This window comes from Synchiropus splendidus, chromosome 7, assembly GCF_027744825.2.
Source record: "Synchiropus splendidus isolate RoL2022-P1 chromosome 7, RoL_Sspl_1.0, whole genome shotgun sequence".
In the NCBI taxonomy this organism is placed as follows: domain Eukaryota; kingdom Metazoa; phylum Chordata; class Actinopteri; order Syngnathiformes; family Callionymidae; genus Synchiropus; species Synchiropus splendidus.
Window position 1 is genome coordinate 15,754,794 of NC_071340.1, and position 22,282 is coordinate 15,777,075.

The following is a 22,282-nucleotide window of genomic DNA, read 5'->3' on the forward strand; positions in this document are numbered from 1 at the left end:
TAATGGCTTTAATATTTCAAGATTTTGGCCCGCTGCTGTGCCTGAGTGAAGCCTTTCCATCTTTATCAGCTCGAGGTGAAGACAGCGTGCTGCACAGATGTGAGACTGCTCTTACGCACTTTGTTGCTATTAGCCGTGGCTGCCCACAGAACAACCTCCCTCCGTCCTCAACCACCCACATGTCATCAGCCACAACTCCGCCGCATCCTCACCCACGCCAACAAGTCGTTGATCTGAAGAACAGCAGCTACAACTGCTATTATTATCCACCGCATCCATCCTGTTGATTCTGCAGTCTCATCCTCATTTAGATTTTTTTTTTTCCGCATTCCTTAAAGCTCAACTGTCGTCGTGCTGATTCACTCTGAACGCGTTTCCCACTTCCACCTGCTCACAAATCTCTCTCATACATCACTGGCTGACAGGGCGAGGCGCTTCAATGCACAGCGACTTGCCAGCGCACCGGCCGGCAGTAGTGGGAGACAAGGAAGCGGAGAGGAGATGTTGCCTCCTATTTTAATTGGTTTACTGTCCTTTGTTTTTTGTTCGAGCTATAAAAATACTGCAGATGGTCGTTTTGCAAATCACTTTCCTCAAGCTGCACGAAACACAAATGTCTGATTTCTGAGCAACTTTAATATGTTGCTCACTGTTGTGATTATCAAGTTCATCCTAGACTTAGTAGTGGAAGTTTAATTTTAAAAATATCCATGGGACAATGAAAACAAAGCAGGAGGTCACTGGGAACGGCACAGAACCAGGATAGAAAGGTGGGAGTCCAAAGTCTGATGAACAAGAATGCAGGCTGATGCAAGAGAGAAACACATCACTCTGCTGTCGATGATGCATAAATGGCAGCAAGTTGAAGATGAGAGATGTTTGCAAACAGTGTGGCCCGGGATGCTGGCCAGTGATTAAGTGAGGCAACCTGAATTAGCTGGCCAGATCAACTGGAGGTCAGTGACACATTAGATATGCGATTTTTCAAGGAAAATATCACGACAGCTGCTGTAAATTGAAAAAAAAAAATGCAAAATGTAGTCATTAGAAACATAAATCATTTGGTTGAAAGGAAAGAAAAGTTCTTCTCAATGACAGCCTTTGTGTTTTCATTAATGAAACATGACTTAACGGTTTATTTGAGTCACAGTCGTATGTGTGTGTGTATATATATGTGGGAAAATATGATGTTTGCCTGTTCTGCACTACTGAGCCATTTGAACAGTGTTGAGTCACGAGTTCAAAAAAAAAAACAGCTCCTTTTTTCCACCGTGGGTGTTGGAGCTCATGAATGGCAACTGACGTAAATCAGAAACTCAAATCGCCTTGTAAAAACTGTCATTTTTAGACTGTTGCCTTAGTAACTTTGTTAAAATAAACAGGTGGTGGTGGGAATGAAAACGCAGACATTTGTGTTCCAGCATATGGCTTTCATGCGTGCCCCTTTAAAAAGGTAGTCAATCACTTTTATATCGAATTTATTTTAATATTGCAATCTCTATAAGATACATAGATAGATAGAGAGGCACTTCTTATATCATGATATTGTGTGAATTTAAATTATTTTGTATCTCTGCAGGGATGTGATGATCCATGTGATGTTTTTGGTCACAAACGGGTCCTTAAAGGGTTAATACACCGCGTGTCTTAAACGGACAGTTGTCTCCTTTGCTCCCGAGCCTTCTCTCAGTCACAAACACGCACGCACGCGCGCACCCTCATACGCCTCCTCGGAAGCGCCTCTCGGTTGGTCGGTCAGTCTTGATCCTCTCTTGTGCTGCTGTGGCGGAGTCCTCTGTCCAGACTGGATCCACTCGGACCTCAAAGATGATCGAAGCCGCGAGCCTGAGAGGGATCCGAGCGCTTGACCGCCACCTCACCTGCGCTCCCACCGGAGACCCCTGACAACTTCTGAGGTCGAAACGTGGATATATATATTCGCTAGAAAACAGAGTTCCCCGCGCTGCGTTGCGTAAAAGCCTTCGTCTCTTTTTTCTTTTTTTTGTGAGAGTTGTGACTTGAGCTTTTGGATCACGATGAATAACTCCAAGAATCAGAGGGTAAGTAGTTGTATTTAAACGTTATCCCCGGTAGCACAGCGCTGCTGTGGAGGGATGTGTGCGCTATGGACGTCATCCTCTGGATTTAGTCGTCACTGTCGGCTCACGTCGGATTCTTATGACGCTCCACGGAGAGCCTTCACAGACATGCAACATCGGCTCCCACCTTCTATTTCGGGTTTCGATGGCTCAGGTTCTGTTGCTAGTCACAATAAGTTCGATGGTTTTGTAGCGCTAAATTCTTCATTTTCGGCGATTTACTGATCAGATAATCACATTTTGCCGTTTTGTTGCATCAGAATACACGTAGAAGACAGGTGTTGATTTTTTTATTTGTGTTTTGTTGTTTATTCATTTACAAGTAATAACTCGTGAATATCCCAACTCCAGCAACTTTTATTGGTACATTAAACAGATATAACTATAGTATTCAACTCATTTCATGTTCACTTAAAGTCTATTCCTCTGTAGATGGAAGTATTTATGGTGCATGGATTCTGAAAATGTGTGAATGTGACCTGCTTCTTCGGTTTTCCATGTTGGTTGTGGTGTAAGACCCATTTAGCTTCAATGTGATTTGTCTTTGGGGTGAATCCCCCCGCCCTTTTTTATAGTTTGTTTACAGAAGTTAACATCATGTAAACCGGTGTTTTTCAACCTTGTTCAAGCCACGGCACACCACCAATGGTACAACGGTACAAAGCGCAATTGTGCTTTGTCAGAAATTTGTGAAAAATCGTAGCATCTCATACTGCGATTTTGGAATGTTATTTACAGAGACAAATTGCAGAAAAATGTATTTGTTTAAAAGTGTTTCCAAAAAGCGGTGGGTAAAATGGCAAAATCCATCATGATTTTTTTATTTATTTGAAACAACTCTTTTCAATTTTTATCACAATGTCTTTTGCATGATTATATTCTAGTTTGGGTAATTTCCAGACACATCTTTGACATTCTTTGCCCCAGCTTGCTTCATAACAACAATGATTATTTCTCTCTTCACATTTTCAACTGCATTTATTTGGTTCTGCATTTGTTTTTAGGCAATTTTTGAACCATAAAGCAAACTGTGACAGTCTACGAGTTTTGTGGAAAGACATTGCATTAGCCGTTAGCTCTGTTAGCTTCAGTCGCGGCGTCGCTGGTGCGCCAAGGAACACTCCATCATTCTGTCGTGAAGGTGTGTGGTCAAGTTAGAGGCGCATCAGGTTTAAAAACAACTGCGAGTGTGTGGGAAGAGGAGCATTGCACACAACACAGTGCGTTGCGAGTGACGGACAAGTAGCGTCAGCATAGATCTGTAGTGTATAGAAAGAATCTAGCTTGTCAACAGGTTCTAATTGTTCATTATGTAATGTCATCATATCTACCACCTCCATCTCCGAACAAATTGGGTGAAACTGGATCATCTCCCACAAGCAAACCTGACTTTCACGGCACACTAGTGTGCCGCGGCACACTGTTTGAAAAACGCAGATATAAACGTTCACATTATGTTGCAGTTCCCGAAACAAGCATCAACATATAAATGAAACATTTAGTTATGTGATAAATAAGATTATTTCGGTAAGTGGTTGGTGTTGTAACAGTATAGTATTGTGTCTCCAGGATTGTACTGTGCTGTATTTTGGCTAGGAAGGGTGAAAGTGATACTTTAAATTGACAGCTAGATTGGAGTTAATCCTGTGGACTCATTGTTAGTGTTTGTAGATAATGCCTCCCAAAACTGATGTGGCCTCCCACTTCAAAAGCTAACCGCAGCGGATCAGCTGCAACTTTCCTCGGCTAAATGGTTTTAGGGCAGTAGCTCTTTCTCATTCAAACCCAGCTTGTGTACGAAAATAAACCTCAGACCTCAGTTTGGCAGTCTCGGCACGAATCACTTTGACAATGAGGAGAGCTGAAATATATTTGGAATCTACTTTTCCTTCCTTTTAGGATCATATCGAGAACGTTTTTTCAGACTCTTGTTGCTCTTAAAATGACAGATTTTCTTTTTCCTCCCAAGGGTTTGTTGTTCAAAATCTCAGATGAAGTGGCAGCAGCGGTGAATATCAGTGTCAGGCAGTCGTTTTGGTTTACAGCATCAGACTGCTAAACTCCTATAATCAACTTTCTATCTTCACTGTAACTCTATCTCTGCACAAAAGCACCAAACATCTGGCTGCACCTCTGGCTGTTAATGACAGGCTGCGTCCTACTTCCTTGACTAGTCTGTTAAATGTTTATGCCCCTGCTAAAAAGGTCACATGTGCATCAGTCACAGAGTGAGAGATGAAGACATGTGATCTTTCATTTTCCCGGAACGCTGCGTCCCCTGCGTCAGTGTGTGCATCTTTTCACATGTGTGTTAGCGGCTTCTGTTACAGCTCAGACCATTCAATGTGAAAAGGTCACGCCATCTCTTATGTGGTGCCGTCCAGCATCCATTTTCTCCGCTGTTACATTCATGCTGCGAGCAAATGTGCCGCAGAGAGCATTTATAATTGAGATTTTAATCATTTGAAGTAATTATTCCAGAAGAGTCCGCATCCCTTGCTGTGTGGAGCCCATGTCTTACAATCAATAACCACTTTGCTGCAGAGGAGCTGCAGTCTGTCCACGCTGCTATCTGTCTCTCTCATCCTCTGTCTCTCCATCACGATCTCAAGTGTCTCCCGTGTTGGTCTCCACCTCTGCAGTTACATGTGCGAGCGTTTCCTCCTCAGCCCTGCTGCGCTGTGGCTGCAGTAGAGGTCATTCTGCTGATACTGCCTGAAGCTCTCTCCCTGGAGGACGCTGCCGGGGCTGAGATAGATAGCTCTTCCTCAGCACATGGAAACACACTGAGCTGCAACTGCGCATGTTTTATAGCAATGAGCCCTGAAGAGGGGTTAAATGGATCTTGTTTTGTATGTGGGCTGCTTTGTCATCTCCGTAACTTGAAAAATGACCCAATTACTCCCAACTCTTTCACAGAATAGCTCTTTTATTTACCCAATTAGAAGCCTTTAAAGTTCTTCAAATGTTGTGTGGCATCTGGGCCTCCATCACCTCTGGTCCACTCCAGCTCCGATGTGTGGTATGGGGGATATCTGGTGCTGTACATTTACTCTTGCTCCATTTCTAGTATCACTTGAAACGCTCGCCATCTGATTGTTTTGCATTGAATGCAAAGCAGCTGTCTGGCTCACCACATGTGGCTGTGGCTGGTTTCTCATCCCAAATGTTGACGCACAAATTATCCATGTTCCACTATATACTCTTGAGACTTGCAAGATTTAATCAGCAAACAACATGGCAGTAGGCAATTTTTTTGTAATGATATTTAGCTAAGTCACCATTGAAAACAGTGGAGGCAAATTAGGACGTGCCCCTTGCGAGCAGAAAAACGGGTTACTACAATGCATGATGTTAGCTTGGGTCACTAAATGCGACTGAATTTGGGCAGATTTAGTTGAGTTGTTGTTTTTGTTTTACATTTTAAAATTAGTTAAACGGTTTACAGTGTATTTACACACCAGGCAGCTGTTTCAAGCCTTAGTTTAACTGATTGTAACTGATGTGTGGAATGTTCTTTACCCTGTGAAAGGCAATTGAACTCGCATGTCTGGAGTTTCAAGACAGCTGAAGTTGGTGTCTGTGAAGGAATTGAATGTTTATTAGAAGCAAAAAGCAAAGCACAAGATAGATGGGTGATAACTTAAACAAGGGTTAACTTAAACCTGTCATCTCTATCTGAGCAGGTTCAACGCAATTTTCACCTCATGTTCTGGAGAAGTGCTCAGTATTTGAATGGACGCTTGCCGTCGATGAAATGCGCACCAATATGAATGACTGGCCCGTGGAAGTGGCAGGCTGATAAACAAATGGGCTGACAATTAGAGAGGAGTGATGTCCTCAGCTTGGAGAGATTGTGAAAGGATGGATGTTGATGGAGCAGAGTGATCACCAGACGAGCTCCCGGTCACGGATATCATCCTGCCCGCAGCTATCGGTCAAGGTTATCTGAAGTGGCTGTCATCATTGAGGCGGTTATCTTTTGTTCTTCCATTACTCCGAGTGAGCTTCAGTCATATTTCCTCCTTCAAACTCGTTTCTAACGGAGCCACACGTACTAGCTCGGGAACATAGAGGCTCCTCCACCTGGCCTTCAATTTATTCTGCTGATGAAATGCTGCCATGAAATCAATAATAATAGTAATAAACTCATGGACAATGAAATGCACTCATGCACAGCATCTGTCACAGGATATGCATGGATGGATTGGACTACGAAAAAAAACAGAATTTCCTGTGCGTGTTTTGTTTGGGATGGATGCCATAGACTTAATGTTGTTTTTCTTTCTTCTCGTGTGTTTGGTGGTTAAACATAGCTCTAAATAGCTGTGATTCTCTGACCTCTGTTCTGAATGCCGTCCAAGACAAAATGGGTCAGAAATGTTTTCTTCCACTGATGAGGCTTATTTCCAGGATATACATGCTGGTCTGCTGTTTACCGCCGCTTTCTTCGCATAATCACAATTCTATTTCAATGAGACATGTCATTTGATAATGGCTCCTTGGTTTGCATTAGACTGCTCTTGGGAAGTTGTTTAAATGTTGGCTATACTCTGTGTTGTGGATAATCATGGCAGTACAAGGTGCACTTCTGTCTGACTGCAATTCATTTACATGAGAGCAGATGGAGGTTGAATGGACACGGCATCCAACACAGTGTGTGCTGGCGAATGTGCTACCACACGACTGCAGCTTGTTCTTTGTGTACTTGCATTTTTAATGAGGTTTCTATTGATGTGAATGTCCAAAGAAGTCCATTGATTCCAGATCAAGTATGGTTTTTGTTTTTTCACGTTTGCGTTGTGTGAACCAGTGAAAACACATGTGAGGCAGCATGGTGGATAAGTGGTTAGACCTGCAGCCTATTCCAGCATAGGGCAACTCTTGGGGTGAACCAGGGACCTGTTTCTGTGTGTAGTTTGTGTGTTCCCCTGTGCTTCTGTGGGTTTCCTCCCACAGCCCAATTTCCTGCAGAGGTTTATTGATAATTCTATATTGTCCATAGCTCTGTGTGCAAGACTGGTGGTTTGTTAGCAGGTTTTCTTTAAACAACATTTCATTATTTTGTTGTTCAAACTGGTTAACCAGTTCTTAAGGATACCCAGATTTTGGTTTGTCTTGTAAGGAGAAGCAGTGGATTAGCAGGCCACTGAAGTGGCCAATGTTTTCCATCCTTGTGCCAGGGTTTCTGCCTGGATTTTTTTGACTTGAGGCAAGAGACTTCAGTCATTATGAGGTTTCTTGGAAATGGAGGTGGACATGAACTGGCATGTTCATGTCCAGTTCCTGGATGGGTTATGTGTGATCTATTTGTTTTGATGTTTCCACTTCATTTTGATCTCATGAAATTTCATATTTAAAAAGAGACTGTTGGTTTGGCAGCTCTCATTTAAGCCGTGACGATGCGCCACTCTCATTCATATGTGGCGAAAAACCCTGCTTGTGCAGAGAAAAGATAGCAAAACTGACAAATGTCCGCTTCAACCTTGACTGCTGGCATAAGAGAGATTTCTTTTTAGATTGTTTTTTTGAGTTTCTTACCAGGTTGCTGACGCATGACCCTCAGTACTTGTGTGTGAAGCCCAACACACACTACATTAATGGACAAGATGAGGCTGTGAGAGGAAAAAATGGCAGCAGGATGACACCACACAGCTATTGTATATCGCTCACTTCACCTCATGTGCCTCTATCGTGATGTTAATTTGTCCACAATAAATCTGACGGTGAGACAAATGATGCTCTGGCTGGCCTTGGAGTGCAGCGTCTCTCATGCTGCGGCTGTCAATTCATGTCAGCCACAAATGCTAACTGCAGTCTTGTCCTCCACTTATCATGGTGTGAGGCGGCCTGTATTTATCAGCTACATTTTACACACGTTCCCTCAACAGAAGCAAATACATTCAGAAATATCGATGATTAAATCCACTGTTTCCAAAGTGGTTGTCACATTCCTTGCTGATATCAGAAGAGTCATGAATATTCTAATTAAGTGCATCGCTGGAGGGCTTGCACTGGTTGATCGTGATTCAAGGACACAGACCTATGCAAGCGCCACAGCACTACGTCCTGACTGTGTTTCTTCAATACCTGACTGCACAGCAAAAGCGTTGCCTTCCCGCGAAGGACGCTCACGTGTGGGCAGCGCATGTGGTTATATATACACAATGACTACATTCTCTAAATAAGGCAGCGGTGCAACTGTGATGAATAATGGAGGGTGATAAAAGCAGCTTCCACTGCTGGGCACTTGAAATGGGGCTCAGGGAGAAAAGCAGAATATTGGCCATACTCGCCCTGCCGGCAAGTTCTGAGCATTGATTCCAGCAGGAAGGACTGTATACGATGTTATTTGATTTGTACACCTCTGTTGGATGATCATTAACTTTGGCTGCAGGAAAAGTGATGTAAATATTGGGTGATGGTGGGGGGTCTTGTGACTCAATATTCTGAATTTAGATTTGGCCTGCAATGCATGCAGAATTGATGGTGTTGTTTTTCTCAAATATTCGTGTCAGTTGTTTCCTAAATCCAACCAAGGTTTCTGGTGTCGGTGCTGCTGATTGTAATCGCACCGTAATTTTCTTTCTGTACACACAGCAACAAGATATGCCTTAAATTTGTTTTGTTTTTTCACCCATTTATGTCATCAAAAGTTCAACTTTCTCATCTTCATCTTGATTTACTTGTCTTTAGTGCCTTTACAACTCTGTCAGGTTTTAACAACAGGCCACAAAAGGAGAGAGCATATAATTTTTGGAGGGGTGATGTCATATATACTGAGACTGTTGTGTGGGGCCGCCTAGGCAAACATAGGGACGAGGAAAGAACACTGACATGGTATTTAAACATATTATTATTAATATATATATATATATAAATATATTTATTTCACTTAAATAATCAAGGTCACAGTAACTTCATAGTCAATTCTGCAGTATGTGGAGCATACAGAGGATTGAAATTGTGATACTGGACGGCCTGGTTGCTCTGGAAATACAGTAAGCATGCAAAAAATAAATAGTAAAAAATAAATGGTCGAACAATATCAAGACAGGAGACAGTTGTGCTATAATATGAAATTTAGTATTTCATGTAAATTTACTTGTAGTTATGTACATAAACTCAAAATACATTTTTATTTTCTTTCTTTTTTTTCAGATTTATTTTGGAGGACAACAAATACTCACAAAAGTACTAATGAGAAGTAGAAAAAAGCTAAAATGGAGTAAAAAATATAATATGGCGAGTTAATCGGGTAATGAAATGAAGTGGGGCTGCTAGTGGCCCCCGGGCAGCACTTTGCTGATGTCTTGGCGGTCCTGTCTGAAACATGGAATAGATCTGTTCATGGATAGAAACCAGTAAAATACTAATGACGCCGCCAAGAGCATCACCTGGGTCCTTTTCTCAGAACGAAATCATTTGATAGATGGATTCTTCCATTGCTATGTTGCAATAGTGAAATATGGTTGCCCCTGCACACAGTTATCGGGAGTCTGCTTTAAATGTCCTGATGGTCATAATGTCCGACATATGTTTTCAGACTCTAAAAATATTCAATTATTTATGCATATTTATACACGCAGTGGTCTCTGAATGAGCGGTGCTCTTAAGGTAATATTACGGGGGTGGCGCTGAAGGATGTTGGGAATAAGGGTCAATACTGCTAAGTACTTTGGGCGCTGTAAGGAATGAGTGCAGTCCATTATGGTAAATGAGCTACACGCGTATTAGAGCAGTCTCCCGGCTTTTGTCTTTGGGTGTAGTAGACTGTATAGTCAAGAGACAACAGGGAGGAGATTTTGCCATCTTAAATGTCGGTTTGAGCCGCTGAACTAATTAGCCTAGATTTTCTTATCCTGCATCAGACGAGCAGGAAAGCCAGGGATTAGCGGGACGAGCTCGCCGCGTGTGTATGGCAGCGGAACGGTGTCAAGCTGCTGTAGCCGTGAATCGCAGGGGAGTTGAGGTCTGCTTACTTGCAGGAGTCAACTCATTAGAGCGTCACAAATGCTGTTGTCGACGCTAAGTGTGAAGTCGTTCCAAGAGTGAGAGTGGAAGAACTGGGCAGCACACGCCCTACTGTGGAGTCAAGGAGCTTAAAGGGGAAGGAGAAAGGGGCCATTTGTCAGCTCCTGCTGCACATATGGCCCCATGCATCTCTGTCAGTCGTCCATCTCACTGAGATATTGCACTTGTTTGTTGCTGCTCCGCCCAACATTTAAATCGGATGACATTCCTCTGTTTATTTTGTAGGCTGCATTTTAGAATTTACAAGTGTTGGTTGACACTAACTGCAAGCAACATTTTAAAGACCTGAGTGATCCTGGAAACCTGACATGTTGAAGTTTTAAATCACCAAAATAAAAAGCTGCACAGCTTGACTTCACAGTGCAGATTGAAGCCAACAATTTGTCATCCTCCTTCTCCTCCTCCTCCTCCTCCTCCTCGCTGCGCTAGCTTCAGTCCTCTCGCTGTATCTACTGACGCGTGATGTGACTTGTCATACCAAGAGCTGTCAGTCACAATCACACCTTGTGACACACACTGATGTTGCGGTCTTATCACAAATTCTCTGTTGCGTCGCCACCATCCGCCTCGTCTGTCCACCCATGTCAGCGGTGATGAGTGACGCCGCCAAGTTTGATAGCAACAAATCCTCACCTGTTATCTAATGCGGTTGTGAAGATGAGACACAAATGGATGTTGAACTGCATTTTCGTTGTCACCGTTTAGCATTGTAATCCATTTCATTGCTCAGTCTGCTGAGTATTTTATTGAGTATCGCAGTATTCTTCTTGTATCTTCTCTTTTGTCCCAGGACTTGGACGAAAGCTGGATAATCTGCCATTAATTCTACGTCTATTTCAGTTAGCACCTCTCTTTATGACGATACTATATGAACCATCCTGGTGTTGGATATATATTTATAACTGATACCTAATTTAGCTTTAAGGGACTGGGCCTGACCCAGCTCTGTGTTCCCACTGGTCCTTTTAGAAAAAGAAACCAGAGCATATCGTGACATTATTAGAGTTTTTGTGCTTGGTAATAAACTACCCTGTAGGTTGATATACTTGTTTCCCAGTCTCCAGTTATTTATGAGTCTGCAATGTAACCTGTACCCAGAGTTTCATAAATCATAACTCTGCAGGCTTGCTGGTAGTACATTTCGCGAGGGGGTACGAAGGGAGGGACCACACACACATTCCGACAGTAGATACACCACATCTTTTATTACCTGTGCGATGGCCCCAAATGCAGCTTGGTTTCCCCACTAGCTGATTCTCCCACAGCTATTCTCGATGATAATGGGGGTCCAGTGTATTAGGCTGAGTGTGCGCAGCAGTGTCACTGCCAGAAAGCTTTAGTGCAGCGATAAATTGCCGAGGTGATCACAGCTTGGCAGAGTGGAAGCCCCCGTGTGCTTTCATGGTACTAAACCTATTTATTGAACAGCATTAAATTCACTTCTCTGCTGCGTAGTTAAAACCCCCAAATGCTCACGAAGCAGAAGTATAAACAGACTCCACAAACGCCGGTGTTGTGGCTTGTATTCTGAAACATAATGGTGGACATTAACACATTCATGTTGTTTCTTAATTTAGCACTTGGCGACACTGTCGCTGTTGTGTGCCGGGGCCCAGCTGTGTGTTGGCTTTTGTGAGACAACAGCTGCTTGCAATGTCATTCGGTCACACACGTAGAGGATCCAATGCACGTACGCACTGAATTTCACACATTTCTTTGGGAGTGAATAGTGGAATAGCCATGAAACTGACCTTGTCAAAGTCTTCCATTGCTTTGTGTTTCTGTGACTGTTTCTGTCGGTTCTGCTGTTGCTGATTTGCCATTACATTTTTTTTATTTTGCAGTTTTTGAAAATATATGTTTTCATATCATGTGTGCTTTTCACGAGTTATTATTATTATTATTATTATTATTATTATTATTATTATTATTATTATTATTATTATTATTATTATTCAAAGTTTCTCAATGTAGTTTGATTATCATGTCAGGGTACAAATATGCAACAAATACTGATCAATGTTGTGTTAATAAATGATCAATAGACAACAACAACATTTTGGGAATTTCTATTTATGTAAATGAGCATTTTGTATTTCAGTTGTGAACTATAATACAGTATAGGAGAACATAAAATATGTTTGTTTTTTGTTAAAGATAAAATAAACAGTGAATTATTTTGGTTTACCAGTTTCTTCATTTCACATTTACCGCTTGCTGGCTGGATAAGTACAAGCCATAGGCCATATGTGGCCCCCGGGTCACAGTTTGCTCACATAAGGTTAAGACACAAGGACACATCCGTGAAGTTGCTCTTGTTTTTTGTAGCAAGGAGGAGCTACTGTAGGAGCTACTGTTCTGCTCTGGGCATCTCCAGGATGACTTAGCTCCTCAATATCTGTCTATCCATCTATCATCCATCCATCCATCCATCCCTTGCAGTTGTCTAAGCCAAATGAAAGGACTCCACCCAGTCAGAGTTTGTCACCCTCAGCTCACCTCTCCATAACCAGTCCCCTCCTCTGTTTTTTTTCTCTCCTGTCGCCTCTGAGCAGCAGCTGCGGTCTGAAACACTGTGGTGATTGTTGTATGGTTGTATGTACAGGACTGTCGTCTGTTTCTTGTTTTCTTCGGCTCTGACTCCCGGCTACAGCGACTGTTACTCATTGTGCATTTCTGACGTGAAACACTGGCGTAGTCCCACGTGAAGCAGCAACATGTGTTATCTCTCCTTATCAGCTAATTGAATATCTACAATCACTCCATCTAAATTCCCGCTCATTTGCATTTTATCGCCGCTCTTCAGTGTTCTAATTTCAGACTTCAGAGTTTGTATTTCTCCTTCTCTGTTTTTGCACTCACAACACTTAGGTCATCCCCGACTGCTGCTGCAATTTGGGTGAATGAGTGGTTTGAAAAAAAAAAGGGAAAGTAGAGGAAGAGGGTGGAGAGTTAGCCCAGGCACATAGTTGCGGCTGCTAAATTAAAAGTCTGCAGTTTGGTCAGTAAAGTCCAGACAAACGCTGCGCGAGGGTGGCCGAGAGTGTGCAATGTTTAAATTTGTCTGGGAAGATTTCAGTGTTCATATTAGGATTAGGATTACACAGAGAGTGGTTGTTGAGTAATTGCATGGTTCAATCTGCTGCTTTTTCATTGCTACTTTAAATATATTTCTGTAAGTGCAGTGTGCATTATGGGCTTCAACCGTGTGTCCTTGGATGGTTCTTTGTGCCGTTCTTTCGCTTGTGCTTTGGCTGTGCTACCCCTTAGAGGTTTCTCCCAGGATTAATAGGCACCTTATAGACTGGCGTTTTCAAATTCTTCCATGCCCACTGCCTCGCTATTACAAAGCTCATCTCTTCCAAGGCCGTGTAGTTAGGCTGAGGTTCGGACTCTATCACCATGGAGAAGGACTACCAACTTTTCTGTGAATGTTCGTCATCAAGTGTTTCAGTGCTGTCGACATTAAGAACAGCATTATTTTCTGGCTTGGCTCCTCCCAAAACACTCTTTTACAGCAGTGTAGTATAGTTCATAATCTTCACCTGCTGTCATCCATCTCCCTCTAACTCTGAGGAAACTCCTTGACCTCTTGACCTTCTTTTTCTTCCAGGTCAGGGCTCCTTCATTTCTGATTATATTATGATTATTATTATGATTATGATTATTATTATTAGTAGTAGTAGTAGTAATAACAACAATAATAATAATATATATATTTTTTATTGTTAAGTCAAGTTCTTTCGCTGGATTAAACATGCTTAATAACTTAATTTTTCTTGAGCGTGAGTAATAAATGAATTGTTCCAGCATGCATTGCTGAACTAACAGGATCCTCTGGCCTGCTTTGCGGATGTTTTTCAATCTGTATGGCGTGTGAGGCCGAATATTTGCATTAACATTTGAATTAACAAAAATGCTGAAATGTATTTTACTCGAGTACATATTAGTTAAATCCTCCTTTCAATGCAAATGGAATGTGTCGATCATCGAAATGTATCTTTCTTTATCTTTATTTTTCAGGTGACTTCTGTTAAACCTTTATGATCCAAATGTCTCTTGAATTTGTTTCAAAAACGATTCGACACTTGAGATTTGTTTTTTCCTCTGACTCAGCAGAGAGCAGTTCTGCTCTATTATTCTTGTCTGATGCTACTTGAAATGACGTTTGACTGACTGACTCAAAACAGATGTCTCTTTTTTGGTAATTTCCTTTTTAAAAATGAGGGTCTCCCGCCCAGATGTACTTTTCATCTTCAAACCCCTCCGGTTCAGTGCTTTTCTGAGCCACTCGATGTTGAAAATAGCGCAGTTGTGTTTGTTTATTGTCATTTTCTCTGTTGAGATTTTGCCTCCTGGGCCTGAACCTTATACTTAAGGCCTCCTGCTGACACAAAAGTTGTGTAAGACACAAAGGAGGCCAAGAGCTCAGTAGTTCTGCGCTTTTGTCAGAAACATCCTCGTCTTTACAGTCTCATAACACAAAATACACTACATAAATTGTTGACTGATGGGGCTTGTTGGATTTCACTTGTGATGTTTTGTGAACATCCTTTGGCTCTGCAGTGGGTTGGCTAAGTTACCAGGGAGACAGGAATGTGTCTTCTAGCGTAATTGGTCTCAAGAATCTTGAGGGTTTTTTTTGTTTTTTTTTTCAACTCAACCTGAGCCTCGACAATAACCCATAGGAATTAACACCAGCCGTCTGGTACATTCAGGGATAGAGGTCAAAAGGTCCAGGGTCAGTGATCCAGGAAAGCCTAGTCAACCAGAAGTACACATCGTAAACAAGCCATTACACACCATCTGCAGTGGCGTCAAATCCCCCCTGTGACGTGTGTTAGTGTAGATGCTCTCATTTGACACACAAGTGAGGACACACACAGAGAGAGGTGGCAGTGGAAGTGACCATCTGGTACCAACTCAGGCGACAAATGACCTGCTGAATGGCTACGCTGATATTGTTGGCCTAACACTCTGTTGTTATTTAGAAGACAAAATTACATTTGCATTGTTTCCCTGGGAATATGAAACCATGGTTTCATCAGCTTATTATGCAATGGGTGGTAAACTGTTGCCCGCGGAGCTATTGCATGTGGCCCGTGAGTGTTTCTTCTTTAGCATTCAGCATGCTGTAAAGAAGAGAAAAAAAGATGCACAAGGGAAGCAATTTATTGAAAGTCAATACATGTTTGTAATTCATTAGAATATATAATAATATATATATAATAATATATATATATATATATATATTTATATATATATATATATATATATATATATATATATATATATATATATATATATATATATGAATTAGCAATATGTGTTGTCCCTCAAAATAAACAAAACAAAGTGAAAACAAGTAAAAAGCGCTTTGATTTAGGTTGCAAAACTTTGCAGGAAATGAAACAATGTATCATGTAACAACACGTTTTAAGCATTACACTTTTTTCCAGCTTCTCCTTGAGCTTTATGATAACATAGTCGGAAATGTTAGTCAAATTTAAGCATTTTTCTTCTTTCCTTTTTGGTATAATGCCTGTTCTCAATGGTCACAGTATGTAATGTAGGACAGAGCATTGTCCAACCCTGCTCTAAATAGACCAGCAATAGCTCTAAATAGTCTGCTGAAATTCATACAAAGGAGATAGTGACGGAGTCTTCTCTATGGCCACTGCTCTGTTCGGCTCTCCTCATGCTGCTCTTCCTCAAGTCCCCTGTTCATCCAACAGAGGACCCCCCACCACATGTCTCTGATTGATATCCAACATCCTCAGTTCTCTCCCAGCCGTCTACCTGGCTGCTGTCCATAGCGCCACCATCTGAGGCTGCCAGTCTGTCTGCAGCACCTGTCTCTCTGAGGACACGCTGTGTTAACGTTCCCTTTCTTGTCTCAAACCTCCAGGTTTGCTGAAGGTTTTCCTCACTGATCTCATGCAGACATGTAGATTCAGGGTTGATCTGGGCCAGGACTGGTTAGCCTTCTATTCTCAGAGGCTCAGACACCGAAGCTTGCTTCTTTAGGACGCTATTAATAAAACTCTCAAGTCCCTGTTAGACCTGTTGAACTCTTCGAGAAGCACCTGAGGACAGAATGTGATGTGGTGCCAATGTGAGTTGTGAAACATACTTTGTCTTTTCACTTCTAAAACATATAATTTTTGTCATGACTCATCTTGTCAGAAAAGTTATTTTCTTTCTTTAGAAGTCATTGACCGTATCCAGCATTTAAAATGAGCTGCACTGACAATGTTTTGAGTAGATGCTCCAATTCAGTTCTCCTGAAAAGCATGGCAAGGTTAGGTTAAACATCTTTCCGTTCCTGTAGTTTATGATGAAAGTAATCTGTATTATATCTGTCTGGAGATTTATCTGCAACATATCTACAAAAAAATAAAAAGGGCTGGACATCTGACAAATGTTATTAATGCTTTTATGACGTGAAGTAGCTCAACAACACGAGCCAGAGAGCTTGTATTTACGAACGGAAATGTCAGCTGGTTGAAATGTCTCCTGTAAATCAGATGCTTTTATCTTATCTCCAGGCCGCTGTGAACAAGTAAATAATGTCAGATGTTTTCATTTTTACCGTTGAAATAAGTGAGCAATAAAAAGCTGGAAGATCACAAATCTGGAACGTGTTTATGTGCACAGTCAAACTATCACAAATCCAATTTTGATGTGGACATTTCCTGTAATGTTAACTTGAACAAAGGCTTCAACTCTTGCAGCGTATGTCTCTCATCATTTGTCGTGAGACTATCATAGTAGTGGATCACTGACGGCATAAAATTGACATAAACTTGAAATGTAAGCCTTGATTTCGAGACTCGACTTGTGTGTGATATGTTTTCATCAGTATAATAGTAAAGGTTTTGACCAGTGTGCTATTTAAGTACAGTAAAGAAAATACTAAATATCACTGTGCATGTTTCTGACCCATGTGACCGGTGAGAAGTTCATTTGCTTTCACTGCAGATCCGCTGGCTCCTTCTGCTGGTATTATCCATAACTGCAATGGGGGGTTTATATTATAATGAGTCTCTTTACATGTGGGACTAATCCTCAAATGTCTTCTGCATCTGAAAAAGATAAACAGCATAAACACTACAAAATAGTGAGGAAGTGTAAATGATATCTCCTAAATGACAGTCCGTGTCCAAATGTAAATTTTCCTTTGGCGCGGTGTTCCTCTTCTCACTCCCTCAGGTTTGGGCTTGTATTGATGCTTTCTGACTCGCTGAGGGAGATAAGCAAGAGAGACAGGTATAGTGGTGGATGAGTTGTAGGGAGGGAAGAAAAGCTGACGGAGGACGCCCAAGTGGAACGGGCAGGAGCGCAAAATAAGGCTGAAATAAAATGAGAAGTGAGAATATAAATGCTTAAATCAAGAGGATAAAATATTCATAAGATTTGGGGAGACAGAAGAGAGTGGAGGATGGGTGGGAGAAGGAGGGGAAGGTGAAGAATTAATGTCACTGGAGTGAACACACGTGTTGACCAGCACACACTGCATTATCGGTTGCTCATGAAGTAGAAGCAATTGTCTGTTTTTATTTGCACTGATTTATAGCTTGATATTAGGCTGGTTCACTGAAGAGAGTGCTGGTTTTGTTTTTAATAGTAGATTTGTTATCCCTCAGACTTCTGCTGTGAATTGTGTGATTTAGTTTCAAATTTAGCAAGTGGTCTATTCCTATTCATGATGATAGTGTTTCAGGGTGGAGGCCCCACTCATACAGCACGGCACATAATGTCCTGCAACAGTTGAAATGCTTAAACACACCTGTTGAAAAATGTTAGATTTTTAATCCCGCTTGATCGTGGGCTGTTTTTTAGTTATGTGCTTCTTCAAAACCGCTGAGAGCAGCATATTAGTGTCTCTCAGTGGCCCCAGACGCACCACCAATATATCATGCCAAACTTTTAGGGCATTTTAATCAAATCGCCTTTTAAATTGCTTGTTTGGTTTTTTTTTTGGAATGTAGATTTTTGACAGCTATTCCTTATCTGTATTCTCCCACGACCTATAGAGACCCAATGATGAAGGTGTTACTGAATCATCATGAAGTCAAATTAAAGTACACATTCACTCCACCAGCCTGTGAAAGGGCTGATATCCAAACGCTGCTGCTGGTGGAAACTCTCTTTGAAGAGCTTTGCCTGCAACTTTCCTCAGATTAATCTGAATATTTAAAATTGATCTGCACCTCCGTGTTGATGTGAAGCAGTTTCTCCCTCGGCATTGGAGGAACAGGAAAATCTCATTTCACAACAAATTATTTCCACAAATTTGAATGCGATATTTAATCTGGCCAAATCCTTCCCTCGGTGTGGCCACTGGCTGTGAGAATAATAAAACTCCATATTAATTCAAACCCTTGGCAATGCCGAGGATGCGTCATGCTAAAGGAGAGCTGACAATAAATCAGCGCGCTGCATGTTGCATCGGTGAGGATTTCAGCTCCTACTGGTTTTTATTTTGTGTGTCGTAGTTGCATGCAGGTCTGAATTGGGTTTCACAGCTTCATGCTTCCTCTATCGCACGAGCTAGGAGTCTTGTGTGGTGAATAATTTAGGATGTACATGTCTGCTTCGCAGCAGAGATGTCTCACTCAATAGGGTAAAAGGTCGTGTGTTAGAAAAACTCATGGTGTTAACGCTCACACATTCATGCTTGGTCACGCAGGGGGGAGCTTCCAGAGGCACGCGCCTCCCTAATGTTTCCATCGCACATTTCAATTACCTTTGCCTGCCTCCATTTTTGTTTCTCTGGCTCCTCTGAGTGATTTGTCTTCATCTATTTTCAGGACAGTGACATCCAGAAAAAGATCGACCATGAGATCCGGATGCGTGACGGTGCGTGCAAGCTGCTGGCAGCTTGCTCGCAAAAAGATCAGGCGCTGGAGGCGGCCAAGAGCCTGCAGACATGCAGCACCCGAATCATGGCCTACATGTCGGAGCTGCAAAGGATGAAGGAGGCCCAGGTCATGCAGAACGTTCCACGGAGGTCGTCGGACGCGGGGCCGATGGATGATCGGCTGCCTTGCAAGGGGAAGGTAGCCATCTCAGGTATGTCAGGAGGAACATAGATGATGAAGAACCTGTGTTTATCCAAGCTCAACTGTCAAGACATTTTAGCTATTTAAAGTCAAAGTTCTGTGTATTTACTCAATAGGTAATAGAGTAGTGCTGGCAAGCAGCAAAAGATCACGAACAACAGAGAAAACTTTTTGCGAGAAGCACTCACTCAACAGAGAGGCCATGAGTTAAATACATGGAGCTTATTTTCTCAGAGCAGAATTCAACAAAACTGGATTGAAATTTACATCTATTTTTTCAAGGGGTGAGTGTAGATGTGTGTCGCGCTCAACCTTTTTCATGTGCCAGGCAGTCTTCTTCGTCTTTCATAGGCCTGTGATTTACATCATTCTCTGAGTGGATACCTTCTCAGCGCATTTTTAAAAATGGTCTTTTTAAAGTTGCAATGGATACATTCTCGCGTAGGCAAGTCCCCATTTTGTCATGCTACCAAGCAGGTCCTGGTCAGCAGCACTAAAGTAAGTCGTCTAACCGAGTTATCTGGAGCGAGGGGAGTCTATCATCCTAGAAACAGGTTTGCTAAAGGAGCTGTTGTGTCATTGATTGAGTGAAATAGTACAAAATGTGGTGCCTTTCAATGTGTTTTTCAAGGACATGTGTTTTTCAAGTAGACTCTATTGGACTCTCAACTCAAACCTGACAAGCCTTTCATGACCAAGAACAGTATCAGCCAGTACGATTCATGTGGCTTTGGATGTGGCTTCTTATCCTGAGACATGTCAGGGCCCTATTGCGTCTTCTTCTCTCTTTGTTTTGTAGCAGCTTGTGAAGCTCTTCTTTAAGATTCAGAGTCGTTGCTATCGAAGTTCACGTCACTTGGGACTTTACTCTGGTGATGTACGTGCATTTCAGCGCACATTAAAGCTGGTGTTCATCAGCCCGTCCTCCAGGTCTCTCAATGCAAAGCCTGATGTGTTAGTGCAGAGCAGTGCTCCTGCAGTTTTTCATTACCGCTCACTGGAGTAGCTGCAGACGCCGCCATCACAACGGGAGCGCCATGATTAATGGTGGAGGCTCCATGTCGTCTCACATCGCTCAGATATAATTCACACTGGGATGCAAAGTGAACAAGAAGATGTCTATCATTTCAATTAGATTTTATATTGGCTGCGTGAGAGTAAACAATCCAGTTTAATGTGTTTGTGGATTGGGATCTTCTTCATTGACAGTCAATGGAGATGCATCTTTGGCTTATCTGTAACTGTGATTCATGGTCTTCACTGGCGTCTCATCTTCACAGATCTGCGTATCCCTCTCATGTGGAAAGACACAGAGTACTTCAAAAACAAAGGAGGTGAGGAACTGCCGCCGTGCGGATGGAGTGAAACGCTTTGATGGGATGAGATTTGTGTCACGAGGATTTGCTAATCCGACATTGACATTGACATGTGGCTGGAAAATGTGGGAAAATGGACGGTTCCAGAGGTGTACGCCGCACACTGGATGAAACATCAAAGAAATTTCCAAGATGATGAAGTGATAGCAGAATTCGCAATTGTGTAATTATGAAAGTTGTCGAAAAATGTAATAGGTTTTTGATATTAACTGTTGACGGCCATGTTATTCCTGGATATTCCTGGGTATACAGTACGGTTATAGATTAAAAAGTCGTCGTGCTCAACATCTACATGTCCGTTGACCATAGTGTTTCCTTGACAACATGTCTCTCATTTGTTAAATAGATAAACAAGGCTGTGAAAGTGAAAAAAATAAACCAAAATGTGATGTGGTTTTAATGGATTAAATGTTTTCACTGAGATCGATATTGCAGTGGCTCCTGGTAAAGAAGCAAAACTGGACTCATTTCAGCGCCCACGCAGATGTAACCTCTGCTATGCCTCCTTACGGAGCTTTTATTTTTTATTTCGCACAAGCTGTATGGTGAGAGGGGCACACTTTTATGACGGTTCTGAATCCAGCAGTACGAAGCCGCTGAGGTGCTGAGGGCCCGTGACCTCCCACCTCCTCTTAATGGTGTCACTGCGGGTTAACTGGTGAGCTGTCTCAAGGCTCATCCTTCCCGTGGCCCCTGGAATGAAATTAATCTGCCTCAGCTCTTGCATATAAATGAACTCTGGAGACAAGTGTTAGACTCTTAACAAAGCTTAATTGGGCGGTAACTCAGGGCCATTCAGCCACCTGACACAAAACCTGGGCCAAGAGAGTTACTTCTGTCTTTAAAGCAGTAAATCCAGGCCTCTTTGGTCGCTATCAAACTGGTCTGTTTAAAGTATATTTTTCTGTAAATACACACGCCTTGCAGGTGTTTCAGTTTATGTTCCTCTGCAGAGCTCCATCGATGTGCAGTGTTCTGCCTCCTGCAGCTCGGAGGAGAGATCTTCGACACAGACATGGTGATCGTGGACCGGACCCTCACCGATATCTGCTTCGACAACACCATTGTGTTGTGAGTCTCCAGTGACGGCAATACTCAGATCTCGGAGCGACATCAGTAACTTGTGTCTCTCGTGTTCGCAGCAGTGAAGCCAACCCCAGCTTCGAGCTGCGCGTGGAGCTCTATAGCTGTTGCTCGGAGGAGGACTACTCGGTGGGAAGCACTCCAAGGAAGCTGGCCAGCAAGCTGAGCTCATCGCTGGGCCGGTCAGCAGGGAAGAAGCTGCGGGCGGCCATGGAGCCCGGCCCTTGTAGTCCTGTCAGCAACGGAGGAGCCTCTCCTCTCCTGCTGCCTCTTCCATCTGTCCCGTGAGTCTCCTTCCAATTCTGAGTTTCAGCTGTGTCACAAGTGACCAGGCTTTAACTAACAACACAAAGAGTACTAGGGGAGGAAGTTCTCAATTGAAGTGTTAGCATTGAGCTCTTTCCTGTGTTTGCAGGGGTCCTAAATACCACCTCCTAGCGCACACCACCCTGAACCTGTCACACGTCCAGGACAGTTTTCGCACCCATGACCTCAGCATCTCAGGCAATGGTGAGTGACAGCCTGGGCTCCACTCAGACGTCTGCCATCTGTCTCTTTGTTGCCTTCAAACTTCCTTCAAACCTCCCGTGCTTCTGCTTTGACCATTTCCCCCGTCTGCCATGTT

General features: G+C 42.5%; 1 protein-coding gene across 5 annotated transcripts in view; it reads left to right on the forward strand.

The window, feature by feature from the left end:
• rtkna (rhotekin a) overlaps nt 1-22,282 on the forward strand; it is a 65,894-nt gene that overhangs the window by 38,220 nt on the left and 5,392 nt on the right. For 4 of the 5 annotated variants that reach the window (XM_053871197.1, XM_053871198.1, XM_053871201.1 and 1 more), the window contains exons 2-6: nt 18,947-19,208; nt 20,479-20,532; nt 21,528-21,645; nt 21,717-21,941; nt 22,073-22,167. In XM_053871197.1, coding sequence (XP_053727172.1) covers nt 18,947-19,208; nt 20,479-20,532; nt 21,528-21,645; nt 21,717-21,941; nt 22,073-22,167 — 754 coding nt within the window. Of the gene's footprint in view, nt 1-1,737; nt 2,061-18,946; nt 19,209-20,478; nt 20,533-21,527; nt 21,646-21,716; nt 21,942-22,072; nt 22,168-22,282 lie in introns of those variants that run through there. The other variant, XM_053871200.1, reaches the window with a different exon arrangement.